The 14,369-nt window shown below is 39.3% G+C and overlaps 1 protein-coding gene across 1 annotated transcript in view; it reads left to right on the top strand.

Moving 5' to 3' along the window:
- The window catches only part of LOC128381323 (vinculin), a 28,836-nt gene extending 21,831 nt beyond the window's left edge, over nucleotides 1-7,005 (top strand). Inside the window, exons 9-21 of the mRNA XM_053341311.1 lie at nucleotides 250-403; nucleotides 513-688; nucleotides 1,259-1,449; nucleotides 2,229-2,428; nucleotides 2,978-3,106; nucleotides 3,238-3,387; nucleotides 3,564-3,672; nucleotides 3,764-4,066; nucleotides 4,153-4,277; nucleotides 4,503-4,685; nucleotides 4,773-4,976; nucleotides 5,087-5,191; nucleotides 5,314-7,005. Of these exons, the coding sequence (XP_053197286.1) occupies nucleotides 250-403; nucleotides 513-688; nucleotides 1,259-1,449; nucleotides 2,229-2,428; nucleotides 2,978-3,106; nucleotides 3,238-3,387; nucleotides 3,564-3,672; nucleotides 3,764-4,066; nucleotides 4,153-4,277; nucleotides 4,503-4,685; nucleotides 4,773-4,976; nucleotides 5,087-5,191; nucleotides 5,314-5,460 (2,176 nt within the window). The 3' untranslated portion in view covers nucleotides 5,461-7,005. The remainder of the gene's footprint in view (nucleotides 1-249; nucleotides 404-512; nucleotides 689-1,258; nucleotides 1,450-2,228; nucleotides 2,429-2,977; nucleotides 3,107-3,237; nucleotides 3,388-3,563; nucleotides 3,673-3,763; nucleotides 4,067-4,152; nucleotides 4,278-4,502; nucleotides 4,686-4,772; nucleotides 4,977-5,086; nucleotides 5,192-5,313) is intronic.
- Nucleotides 7,006-14,369: the final 7,364 nt, after the last annotated feature.

Genomic DNA, 14,369 nt, shown 5'->3' with positions numbered 1-14,369 from the left:
CTGTAATCTACTTTAACCCCTGGTTGAATCACTTGCCTGAAAACTGAGAGATGCCTCTGAGCCTCATCTTTAAATAGAGGAATTAAGTTAGGAAATACTATTCTTAAACAGGAGGTCCATAAAGCTTGAGCTTTCTAGTAAACAAATATGTCGTGTAGATCAGAGAAGAGGAAGTAGGCATGTGTGGCCCGTAAAGGCAGAGCAAGGCTGCAGTTTATTGTATCCATGTGTTTTCCTTGTCCACCTCAGAGGTCAGGGGGCGTCCCCAGCTGCAATGCAGAAGGCCCAGCAAGTTTCCCAAGGACTTGACGTTCTCACAGGCAAGGTGGAAAATGCTGCTCGTAAGCTTGAGGCCATGACTAACTCCAAGCAGGCCATCGCTAAAAGGATCGATGGTGCACAGGTGAGAATTTAAATCTTTTTGGGAAGTGTCTTACAAAACAGGATTCAAACCTCCCAGTCTATGTATTTGATGGTGTTTTGAGTGCTTTTTGTGTTTCCTGCCCCTGCAGAACTGGCTGGCAGACCCTAATGGAGGGCCAGAGGGAGAGGAGAACATCAAAGCCCTCCTCACTGAGGCCAGAAAGATTGCAGATATGTCTGAGGATCCCAAAGAAAGAGATGACATCTTGCGCTCTCTTGGAGAGATTGCGGCAATGACTGCCAAGTTGTCTGATCTCAGAAGACAGTAAGTTATTAGCTGGTGGAAATATTTGTATATTTTTCCCCAATCTGGTCTGGTTTTTTTCAATATTTTAATTAATTAAATAGTGCCATCATTAAAGGGCAATTGTCAACACTGTAGCTGGGAAATAAGACAGGACTCTGTTTTCTGATATGCTGATAAAATTAAGAAATTAGTTTCAGAACTATCAACTTAGTCTTGAAAGTTGCTCTCTGCCCATAGATCCATGAGGTATTTTATCTCATCCGTTTTCCTACAATGAACTTCTTCCAGTTATGGTTGAAAATGCAGGAATTCGACTAAAGATCTTATCACAACATGCACACATGGCTTTATTTCCTGTAAGAGAGCAGATTTCTCACAGCAGTTCAACTGGAACCATTTTTGTTCCCCGTTGTACAGGTAGACTTTTATATGGGCATTAGTGCTAATCTCACCACATTTTAAAGTGAACTACATCCAAGTTGCATGAAAACACCCTTAGTCAACCTGTCTGATGTTATTCAGACGTTTCAACCATATCTAATAAAACACTACCTAATTTGTTATTCTTTCATTTTTAATTCCTTATAGGGGTAAAGGTGACACTCCTGAGGCCAGAGCTCTTGCTAAACAGATCGCGACGGCTCTGCAGAACTTGCAGTCCAAGACTAACAAAGCCGTGGCCAACAGCAGGCCTGCAAAGGCAGCTGTTCACTTGGAAGGAAAGATTGAGCAGGCCCAGCGCTGGATTGACAATCCCACCGTGGATGACAGTGGTGTGGGTGAGTCAGACACCCATCCTCCCCAACTTCCTTGTCTCTTTATCTCTCTCTCACTCCCTCACATTCTTTCCGCTGTTCCTGTGGCTAAACTGCAGACCAAACACTTGTGTACATGTCGCTTTCTACTGTGCCTGATATTCCACAGTGCTCTCCCAGCCTCTTGGGTTTTGGCTTGTCTTACATGTTTACAATAGAGCTGGAGTCTGCTCTAGGAATCATTAGTTTAGTTACACCGTGAAATAATGCAGAAGAAGCCACGGGTTACTTCCCTTTCCACTGTTGACACAAGCAGCCAGTAAAATACCTCAGATACCAAAACCTCAGATATTTGCTTTTAAACTGGTGCATAAACAATCATAAAGTCTTTACACTTAACCAGTGCTGCAGTAATTAGTGCTTTCTTATGCTCTACCAAATATGAGAAGGTACTACTGTCTGTATTTTATTTTATTGTAAATCTATTGGGTTTGGGACTGTTGGTCTTACAAAACAAGCAAATTTAAGATGTCACCTTAGAAAGGGTGATGGGACGTTTTTACTATTTTATGGCCTCATGTAGAAAAAATAATTCAAGCATACACATTTTCACATTAAAAAGTTTGTTAATAGTTGTTTTAGCATGGTAAAAAAAATAGTTGAAAACACAAAAAGAAGCAGTGGACTTATTATGAATGTTGATGCACCCAGAGGTAACAGATTATAAATATGAGTTAATGAGCAGAATGGTGTTTTTGGAGTCTGAATATATATTTATAATTTGTCTGTGTGTTTGTGTCCAGGCCAGGCAGCTATCCGAGGGCTTGTTGCAGAGGGCCGCAGGCTAGCCAATGCTCTCCCAGGCCCGTACAGGCAGGAGTTGCTGGGTAAATGTGAGCAGGTGGAGCAACTCATGGCCCAGCTGGCTGACCTGGCTGCCCGTGGTGAAGGGGACTCCCCTCAGGCACGTGCTGTGGCTCAGCAGCTCCAGGAGGCCTTGAAAGTAAGACGGCTCCCACTTAACAGTCAATCTCATTCAGACCCGAAGCTTCATTGTAAATAGATCAGGATTCATATGCTGAGACAGACAACGACCCCCTCTGCTGGTCTTCAGTGGTGGAAAAAAATACAAAAAAACATTAAGTACAATTAATGTTATCACATCAAATATTACCTTGCAGCAACTATGTTTTATTTATTTTATCCAGTTTCAAGTTTATTGAATTATGTATATTCATTTTTATTAGTTTAAATCATTTACCAAGAAAGATTGTCAGAGAATTTGCTGTTTTCCGCCTCTCAAAATTTCCAACAAAAATTATAACAACAATGTTCCAAAAAATAATTATCAAAATCATTTGTTGCAACAATAATCATTTTCAAATATGTATTTTATCAGATTGTATTGAAAAATGATTTGTGTTATTTTAATGGAAAAGATAAGTGACAGCTGTTTGGACAAATCACACTTAATATCACACATTTGTATTTGTAAGCTCTGTGACTCACCATGAGTGTGCTGACCTGTAACATCTGTATGTCCTCCTCCCAGGACCTGAAAGGAAAAATGCAAGAGGCAATGACTCAGGAGGTGTCAGACATCTTCAGTGACACCACCACACCTATCAAGTTACTGGGAGTGGCTGCTACTGCCCCACTGGACGCCCCCAACAGGGATGAGGTTAGTAGTGCAATTACTATCTTACTCTCTATGGTCTCACTGCAATGAACCTCATTCACTGTGTTTTATTTATTGGCTGGGTGTTTATATTATTTCCAACAACCTTAATTGTTTTATTTGATCATGTGTAGGTCTTTGACGAAAGGGCTGCCAACTTTGAGAACCACGCCAATAAGCTTGGCACCACAGCAGAGAAGGCTGCTGCTGTCGGAACTGCCAACAAGAGCACAGTAGAGGGAATCCAGGCTGCTGTCAAGTCAACAAGAGACTTAACACCACAAGTATGTCACGGTTTAGTGTTTATATCTATTTCTGTTTGTGTCTGCCTGTCCTCCTCTCATTACAACACATCCTTATGCATTACGAGTCACAGAGTTTAAGTGTTTCTCACTTCTTGAGCCAAGTCTTTAGCAGTTGTCACTAGGCTGACAATTAATGGTTGGAATTGTTTTAATAGGTGGTTTCTGCTGCTCGTATCCTGCTGAGAAATCCCGGTAATCAAGCTGCATATGAACATTTTGAGACAATGAAGAATCAATGGATTGATAATGTGGAGAAAATGACAGGTGAGGTCCTTTTTTTAAGCATAATTTAAATTCCCTAATTCGAGGTGCCTCCCAGTGAAGCCCTGTTGATTAACACGCTCTGAATGCTTAGGTTTGGTGGATGAGGCCATCGATACCAAATCTCTGCTGGATGCATCAGAGGAGGCCATCAAGAAGGACCTGGATAAATGCCGTGTGGCCATGGCCAATCACCAGCCTCAGATGCTGGTGGCTGGCGCTACCAGCATTGCACGCAGGGCCAACCGAATCCTCCTGGTGGCGAAGCGAGAGGTGGAGAACTCTGAGGATCCTAAATTCAGGGAAGTGGTGAAGGCTGCATCTGATGAACTGAGCCAGACAATCTCTCCCATGGTGATGGATGCTAAAGCAGTGGCAGGAAATATCCAAGATCCAAGTATGTTGATGTAGTCTCAGATCTTAAGATTACATTTTATATGTATGTGGAACCTTCTGATAAATGATGTTTGTTTTTATCACCAGGTCTTCAGAAGGGCTTTCTGGACTCAGGTTATAAGATTCTTGATGCTGTGGCAAAGGTCAGGGAGGCCTTCCAGCCTCAGGAGCCAGACTTCCCACCACCTCCTCCAGAACTGGATCAGCTTAATGTAAGTCCTTTGATCAAGCAGTCAAGCAAAAATAGAATTAGTTTTTTTCATTGTATTTAATAGTTTGTAGTGGAGATGGTGAAGAAACAGCCACAATCAATTAAGAAAGTTGTGATACACTAAACTTCAGTGTGGACTAATCATTTAAAGCTACTTTGGTTTAGTGCTCTCAAAAACTTGTGTACGTAAAGTCCAAATCATAATCACTGTAATTTATCTTTGTAGCTTAATGATGAGGCAGCACCACCTAAGCCTCCTCTTCCTGAAGGTGAAGTGCCTCCCCCCAGACCTCCTCCCCCAGAGGAGAAAGATGAGGAGTTCCCTGAGCAGACCGGTGATATGGTTAATGAGCCCATGATGGTTGCTGCCAGGCAGCTCCACGATGAAGCCCGCAAGTGGTCCAGCAAAGTAAGTGAACACTTTAAACACAGTAATAAACTTGTGCTTAAAGAGCTCTGCTGCAGGATTGGTTTAACTTCCTGTTGGACTTCATAGGGAAATGACATCATTGGTGCAGCCAAACGAATGGCCTTGCTTATGGCTGAAATGTCCCGCCTGGTGCGCGGAGGCAGTGGAAACAAGCGAGCCCTTATCCAGTGCGCCAAGGACATTGCTAAGGCTTCTGATGAAGTCACACGGCTGGCCAAGGAGGTGGCCAAGCAGTGTACTGACAAGCGTATCCGGACCAACCTGCTCCAGGTCAGTTCAGTAGTTTAAATCAGATTTGACTGCGGAAAGACTACTGAATATAAATACTGTTATGGTATATTAAATATTCCACCTCACCTGACTTTCTGACCTTGTTTCAGGTGTGTGAACGTATTCCTACCATCAGCACTCAGCTCAAAATCCTGTCCACAGTCAAGGCCACTATGTTGGGTCGTACCAACATCAGCGAAGAGGAGTCAGAGCAGGTGAGCAGAGTTTTTCTTATGAATGTGTCTGCTCACAGGATTTCAATTATTTTTCTATAATAACTTTTGAAATGGGATTATTATCTCCCTCACTGTATCTTTATTCATGTCCTCTCCGCCAGGCTACTGAGATGTTGGTGCACAATGCTCAGAACCTGATGCAGTCTGTGAAGGAGACGGTCAGGGAGGCAGAGGCAGCCTCTATCAAGATCCGGACAGATGCAGGCTTCACCCTCCACTGGGTCAGAAAGACCCCCTGGTACCAGTAAGAGAAGGGCCAGAGTTCCCCTGCTTCATGCTGGATCTGCCCAGCTGTCCAGGAGGACATTGAATGGACAGATATATGATTTATCAGAGCTATGATATCAGTGCCCCTCACCCTATGAGGGAGAAGTTTCTCTATTAGTCCCATGTCCTGTCTGTAACAGTTGCTGTTCTGGTAGAATGTAAACGATGGGACTGTCAGTGCGAATTATGGGTTAGATTGTTGCTGGGAATGTCTTTTTTTCTAAAGTGTGTAAAAAATGTGTTTTAAAGCTTATTTTGACAATTCCCAGGAATATATATATTTTGATTAGAGGTTGGATTTCACATGATGTACGGTTGTTTTTTGTCTCTTCTAGACACAAACCATACTACATAAAATTTAAAATAAGATTTTCTCAAGAGACATTTTTCTATCTTTGTACTGATAATTTTTATTGTCATCATTCATTCATCTTTGCTAGGATAAGCACATGAACTTGAGGGGTTGTTACAAGTACATTATAGGCCTGCGCTCAGCTCACACAAAATATATCCAGCCGTAATTGTGTTTACATAATTCTTTATTATTACAACTTAAAGAGAAACACTGTTCCTTATTTTACTTGCAATTGTAGCAATGTTTATTTACTTCAGAGCTCTGCCAAAGACATTCTGCCACAATCTTAGTATAATGAATACGTGTAATTGTCTTTTTTTTTTTTTTTTTTTTTGGTCATCGAGACCAAGGCTTGTTTTTAGCTTAGCTAATTCAAGAAAAAACAAATATCTACCAACAGCAGGCCAAGATGAAAACTTGCCTGTTAGCTTGCATACAAATCATTCTAGATGTGTTTTATGTTTCACGTGTTGCATTGAGATTACAAGTAATAAACAGTAAATACTATCACAGATATTCACAGCAAGCTAACTAAGGTTAGTAAGCTGCAAAGAAGCTCATCACACCTGCCAGTTTTTCTTTTCCAAAACACTGCACACAGTTGTATGTCATGTGCTGTCTTGTTGTGCACTCTTTTTTTTTTTGTGATATACGAATTGCACACTTGTCCTAGGTAGCCAAGGGAATGAAGCACAGTGTCATCTGCAGCTGGTGAAATCACTTAATCTTATCACTTGTTTCAAACATGTCTTGATACACTAATCCTAACAGACCACTCCTTGTGGCAACTGTACTAGCTATTTTAAATGTCTGAAGACCGTTGATGTGAATGTGTCTTTTTAAGTATCTGATACCAACCAATGTGCCTTGCAAAAGAAACTTTATTTGCAATTGATATGTTTTTCATTTTCGGATAATGTTTTGTATTATTTGCACATGGTATCATGGTGTTGATTTCTTCAAAACACTTGTTGTACATGATTCTTCCTTAAAGATACACCCACTTCATGACTTTTACTCAGAGTCCAAATGAGCTCTATGCAACCCTAAGAACATATGTTTAAAAGAATATCAGAATTATGCAAAACTTACTTGGGCTCCAATGGGGCTCAACAACATTTTGCTTTAGGCATTGTTCACAATTTTGTAATAAAGCATTTTATAGCACTTTGAGGTATGTTTGCTCTTTAATTTCTGAACATAATTGTACATTAAGCCAGAGAGATCCTTGAATGTTTGTGTGGGTCGGCAATAAGGTGAGTTTTAAGATCTAAATCTGACTTAAATTATTACAGGTGACAATAAGTGTTTGTGATCAAGTTGTAAGTATTTCATATAAACGTAATAAAATGAGAACATTACGAATAGCTTAAATGTGTGATTTGGTTAAAGAGATGGGGTTTGGGGTTAACTTTATTGTTCTTCCCATTTTCCCAGAGTCAGAAACTAACAAATGCCCTAGGACAAACTTTTTTTATGTGTTTGGTGTAGTCTGAAATTTGTCAAAAAAGCAATATTAGGCTATCTTGGCTCCATTGTTGAGTCTCGAAGCGATCAAATAAGATGATCATGATGGCATAGGCATCCAACAATTGAGTAAAACAAAGCAAGTAAATTAAGGGGGGTGAGTCTGAGGTGAGGCCCACAGTCTCAGGCCCTGAAAGCTCCTGCTGTATATCATTATACTGAATAGACTTATTTTTTAGAACTGTTGAGGATTAAATTGTACTTTACCTTCATCATCAGGGGAAAGTCTGCTTCACTTCTTGCAATCTGTTTGCCATTGTGTTTCCAGTCTCACCTCATATTCATCCTGTGTCTGACAATAACCTTTGTACTGACTTCAAACAGCACCAAGATTAGAGGTATTGTGTTTATGTCTCAACTGACTGAACAGTCTGCATCATGTTAAAGGCTCAGTTTGTTCTGATGACTCCACAGTCACAACATTTTAGTTTTCCTCAAGTCAAATTAACCATGGTCAAATTAACCCACTAGGGGGCTCTTGGGCAGAAATGAGCAGAACTGATTTCTAATTATTTGCGCTCCTTTTAAATCATATCACTTTCAAGCAGGCCAACACAATGGCTCACACAGCAGACACCACATGTCAGCGTAGTTACTGTATATTATGAGTTGAATGAGAGTATACACACATCATATATAGGTGCAAGGCCATTAGAAAGCAATTTCAATGAAAAAATGTAAGTTTAACCTGGACACCCAAGCTCAGTACAAGAATTATTGGTTCCTTTTTTCTAGTGTATTATAATATATTTTTGAACATTTGTGATATTGATTTGGAAATACAGTTATGATTTTTATGTTTTGTTTTTTGAAGTATGGTTATTGTATTACAGACCCTTCTATGTACTTGTAGATGTTTTATCAATTGCTTGAGCTGTTTCATCACCCTGGGCAGGTTTGGTGGTTAACCACACCTGTCATCATAGAGCTTGTCAGATTATTGTAGTGCACATCCTGCATTTCTACACCACCCAACCAAACGGAATTGAAACTGAACCTAAAACAGTCACCTGCACTAGCTATGCTAACCACGAATACATTGAGAACAGTTTATAATATCATTGGGTGGATCAGGACAGGAAATGATGTAGGTTGTATGCTACTCAGCCATCTTCAAGGTCATACAAGGACAAACAAATTATATAAATGAAATATTCTTACAACAAATCACAATATAATTTGTACAATTAAAGCTAGCTAAATAATGTTTAGCTCTCTTCTTGATAGTCCCAAAGTCACTTTCAAAGTCTAATAATTGCAATCAAACCCAAACACTTTAGATGAATGAAATGGCCTCACAATAACCATCTAATTCCAATCCCACCAGTATATTTAACACACAAGTTGTAGTGGTAGCTATTCTCAATAGCACCGCTAGCTGATGTAGCTGTAATGATATTCAGAAATGAATAATCATAATTTAGCAGATCATTTTAACCTACATTATCTCAAATCAAGGACTATGTTAATGCACAGCTCAAAAGATGAATTTTGCTTCTCAAGACTTACAAGAGCCATTGTAGTTGACTACTAAACCTTCCTATGAAACCACCCCTTATAGTAAACTTGTATGAGAGAACAATCATAATGATGAGAAATGATTCCATCGAAAGTCTGATTAAAAGTGAAACCACTCACACCAAGTGGGAGGTTAGTGAGAAACAACAATTTCACATCTAACACATTAGAAACTGACGCACTGTATAGAGATATATGTTATACATGATTAAACACATTACAGACTGTGGATGTATGTTATAGATGATTCAACATAGCTACACACATGACAGGCTGTGGAGCTACAGAAATATAGCTAGTTACTGGCCACTTCATTAGGCACACCTGAGCAATCTAATTCAATCCAATGCAACAGCTCTGCCATAAATTCTACTTTTTTTTTAAATTTATACATTTTCAGTTTTTGTTAACATTGTCAAAAAGGTGATTTATGTGTATTACTGAGGTTGTACTAAGTGGGTTGGTGTACTAGGGTGCCTTATGTTGACTGATGTTCCTTATATTTTGGTCCCCTCATGTATGGACAAAATATTAGGAACATCATTCAATATAAGTGACCTTGCCTGTGGCCTGGGATACGCCCAAGCCACAGGCAGGGTCATCCACTTTGTCAGGGAAGGGCAGAACATCAAGAAACTGCTCCGCTGGTTTGCTCTCCATGGCCCAAGACTGGGTGATGACCGTCAACCTGGAAAAGCAGCTGAGAATTCCACCATACATCACCCGGTCTGACTTGAAACCCGACATCATCTTGGTCTCTGAGGGCACAAAGCAACTTATTATGCTGGAGCTAACAGTGCCCTGAGGGGATGGAGGAGGCTCAAGAAAGGAAGAGGGCTAAGTACCAAGCGCTCGTAGAAGATTGTTGGAGGAACAGGTGGAGGACCAGGTGCATGCCAGTGGAGGTGGGCAGCAGGGGATTTGCCAGCCACACCCTGAGCAGGGCCTATGGAGTGCTGGTGATAACTGGTCCCAAAAGAAGAAGAGCCATAAGCAACAATGTGGAGGCTGCAGAATGCCACAAGGACACAGGCCGGGGTCTGATCAACATCGGTCGGGTCGCCTGAACGAGGGTGTCTGTTGTAAGACCCGAAACACCCAATGACTCCTAATACAGATGATGTGTCCCAGTTAGTGCATCAGATGCTTCTGTGAACTCCACCCTATACACCACCATCACCCACTATAACCTCAATAATAATCATAAAGCAGAATGATCACCTTCTTGTCAACAAAAATGGAAAATGTATAAGCTTCATAAATGTAGACTCTATAGCAGAGCTGTTGTGTTGGGTTGCATTAGATTGCACAGGTGTAATAAAGAGACCAGTGAGAGTATGTTGCAGATGATTTAACATGTTGCACACCCACAGACTGTATGTATAGAATTATATATTAGGCTATAGATGGTTTAACTCATTACACACTGACAGGCTGTGGATGTAAATTATGATATGTTATAGATGATTTACACAATGACAGACTGTGGATCTACATAAATATGTTATATTTAAGACAAAAAAACGTAGATGATTGAACACATTACAGACTGTGGATGTTTGTTAGGCTATAGAGGATTCAACATACACATTACACAGTGAAAGGCAGTGGAGCAACAGAAATATGTTGCAGATGATTGAACAGGTTGCACATTGACAGGCGGTGGATGTATAGAATAATATATTATAGATGATTTAACTCATTACACACTGCACTGACAGACTGTGGATGTATAGAAATGTATGTTAGGCTACAGATGATATGCAGGTGAAAGAGAGAGCGTGATAACATCATTCTCCTCTTTTATGTGTAAGTGATTAGGTGACACTGAACATAATTAATTATTTTCTCTGGAGGGTTTGCACGCTGTTAACCAATTTCTCCAGCATCATCATCATCATCATCATCTGTGGGGAAGGAGGCTGCAGCCGGTTACTACTCTTCTTCCTCAGGCAGAGAGCAGCGGCTTTCCCGGCTCCACAACGGCAATAAACACCGTTCAAAAACAATGTCCGACGACGACCCCAACACGTCGACGGGGAGGAAAATAACATTAAGGTAATAAACCAAGCAGGTTTTGAGTGATATATGATGCGTGATGCTCTCTGCAGCTAGCCTTTGAAGCTAGCTGTTAATGCATGCAAACGCACGGGTGTTGATGGAAAGTGACAGCGGGAAGTGCAGGTTGCAGGCTGAGCTGTTTGAACCTTTGAATGTTACACCAAGTGAGAAAAAAGCCCGCTGTTAACATTTTGACAGCTAATGTTTGGTCATAACAATGCTAACCACAGCTAGCAGAGAGAGAGAGAGAGGGTGGGCTCATCACATGACTTGTCGCTATTTTATGCAACCTGTGCTTTAAAAAAAAAAAGAGAAAAAGATAAAAGCTTGTGCAAAAAAAGAGCTAAAAAGCCTTGTGTTTATTGATGAAGGGTGGAGGTTTTACAGAGGCCAGAGACAAACTTTAACATGAGCTCAGAAGTTCATCTGGTGATGCTGGCTGTGACAGGACGGTGTCTCATCATGAAGAGTGAGGATTTGTGGTTGCATTACTATGTGCTTTAATATGTTGAAAACTGCAGGTGTTGCATAGCTACTTAACAATGTGCGTGACGTGTGGCTTAGCATTTCCATACAATTTGAATATGAAAAATGAAAAGTGAAAAAACCCCCCACAAAAAACACAAAGCTTAACATTCATTATAAAGAGTAATTGTTATCAGTTTCATGTTTCCTGTCACCATTCATGAAGAAAATGACATGTTAGCGTCACGTTTCCAGTGCTGGTGCATGCGGCTGTAATGTTGTTGACATTGTGAACGCTGTTGTAATTGTGCATAATCTGAAGTAAAAGATGCTGCGTTCACTTGACTTGAGGAAAACTGCACTTTAAACATCATCACTTTAAATTCAATTTTAAAGCACAGTTAAATCAAAGTACACAATTTAGAGAAAGACTAGCACAATGGTGAAAAATGACAAAAGAGGTTTCTACAGAGAGAAAGCCAATGACTTAATTCTTACAAAGAAATACACTGTAGCACATCATTTAACAATGTATATTCAGCAAGTAGCATAAATTAAGGCTATATTCTATTTAGTAATTGTAACCCATACGATTATCTTATTATTTTATATCTTGATTTATGGGCTTAATATATCTATCTATCTATCTATCTATCTATCTATCTATCTATCTATCTATCTATCTACTGTAGGCCTATAAATCTATACCAATGAATGAAAGTGTATTTTAAAGACGTATGAAGAGAAAACAATCATTTAACTGTCAAAATAATTTTCTATTGTACGAATAATTATTTAATCAACTACTTGTTGTAGTTCTAATAAATAATAAAATTAATTAATCCCATTTAGCTGCTTTTTGTTTCCAGGTCCTGGAATTTTGCTGGCTCACTGTCACACTAATAAGGTTTACTTGAACACTTGAATAGCAGATAGACTTATTGTTAATGTTATTAGTAACACAAGCTTTTCCCTCTATTACAAGTGTAAATATCTGCCTGGAAAAAGGCCTATCACATCTTTTGAGGTTACTATTGCTGTCGCTGTAGCACAGGGTGTTGACTTAGACAGTGTTGTATGGGGACAAGACACCCTTGAATAACTGTGGAATTTAGCTCATGGTGATAATGAACTTCAAAAAACAGAAAAAAACAGAACTGTAAATGAACAAGAGTTAACCTAGAAGGCATATTTTCATCTGTTGTTCCTGGCTAGATGCTGACGAGGCAATCTAAAATAAGAATATAATGACATCTTGAGTCATCGTACACAACATAAATAGCACCCATTGTGTTTTTTGCTTTTAGTCTGCACACAACATCAATAATGTGTGCAGACTAAAAGCAAAAAAACACAATAGGTGCTCAAAGTTCAAATAGATAAATACTCAATACACAAAGTAAGGATGGACCAGAAACCAAAAGTAAGCTGCAGAAATGCCCAATCAAGTATCATCACTTGACAAAACTTACGAAATACAGATTTTCCATGTTTAACTCAGTTTAATTATACACAAATGCACATATGGTTATTACATTACAGATTAGCCCTTTAAATGTCAGTCGTGTATTATTTTGTCTCTGCTAATGGTAAAGTGTCCATCTTCTTTCCCAGCTGCCCCAAACACAACATAGCAAGCTTTACAATAATTGGAACATATGTAGCCAATCCTATACCAAGAAGATACTGAGTCCCGCCCTCCTTCTCCACCAACCAGTCAGTGTTGCAAAAAATGCAGCTATAGTTCCTGTAGTCAAAAAGCACGTTGCTTTGACAGAGAGGGAGGAACTGTTGGCCATTTAATCCTCAGGTTAGGCTGCTGAGTTTGCTGACATCATGCCAACTCCAAGGTAAGATCTAAATGATGATATCCGCCTCCTAATTACACAGGAAACAGTTCTGCTTTTATGATTGTTTTAAAAAAGAGAGATCTCACAGTCTGTCTTTCAGTGGGTGGTTTGAAAAATCTGCAGAGTGTTTGCAGATAAAATGTTTAAGAAAAAAACAGTGGATATGAGGGTTTTAGGTTGATATTATAATTTGTCCTTAAGATGTTTATCTTCACTCTGAGAATACTTACTTCTCTCATTGTTCTAAACCAGGATATCAATATGTTTGTATCTCATCTTCTTTAAAAGTTGGGTAACCTGTTGTTAAGACTGGTGTCAGGACTACACGTTGACCACTAAGATATTATGTTTTTGAAAATTTCCAGGTAAAAGGGTCATGGAAAAAATGATAATTTTAAAACTATTCAAAACAAATTACTGTAACACATCAACATTAATACAAGCAATTATCCTAAGCAGTGATTCTCAAACATTTTCACCTCAAGGTCTCCTAAAATAATTTAGACCACAGACCCTAATCTGATAAGATTTTATCTTTTTGATGTTTTTTAACAAAGAGTAAGCTATATGAAATCCATGACCAAAATAATCATACATTCTGTTATTGTGTTACTGATTAATGGAATTATAGTGAAAATAAGTTATTACCTTTCTTTTTTTTACTGGAACCTCCTCAAGGACCCCACTTTAAAAACCAGTGTGTTAGAGCTTTTGAATGCTGTGTATACTACTCATGCCTGTACATGAGCACACTGACTCCAGTTCCCTATAAGCAATGATAATCCTTTATTTTGATCTCCCCAATATGCTCAAGTACATTTTTACATCCGACTAATCTTCATCTGAATGTGTAAGAAAACAAACAAAAAAACCCCCAAACTTTATCACTAGTAGTTTTACATTTGTCCTCCTTAGTGCAAGATGAGGGGTGGTCTCCTTTTTTAAAGTCATAAAAAATAATCAGTCTTTTATAAGCTCATAACTTTTCCATTTAATATGTTTTTTCTCCTCATATGCCGAACATGTGTTGACCATAGAGAGGAGCTCAGGTAACAGAGCCATCAGTGAAACCAGGATCAACCTTAATGGAAGTTTTATTCATTTAACCCAGCAA

The sequence above is a fragment of the Scomber japonicus genome, chromosome 20 (genome assembly GCF_027409825.1).
Source record: "Scomber japonicus isolate fScoJap1 chromosome 20, fScoJap1.pri, whole genome shotgun sequence".
NCBI classification, from domain to species: Eukaryota; Metazoa; Chordata; class Actinopteri; order Scombriformes; family Scombridae; genus Scomber; species Scomber japonicus.
Note: the sequence above shows the minus strand (reverse complement) of the source record. Positions and strands in the feature narration are given on the sequence as shown.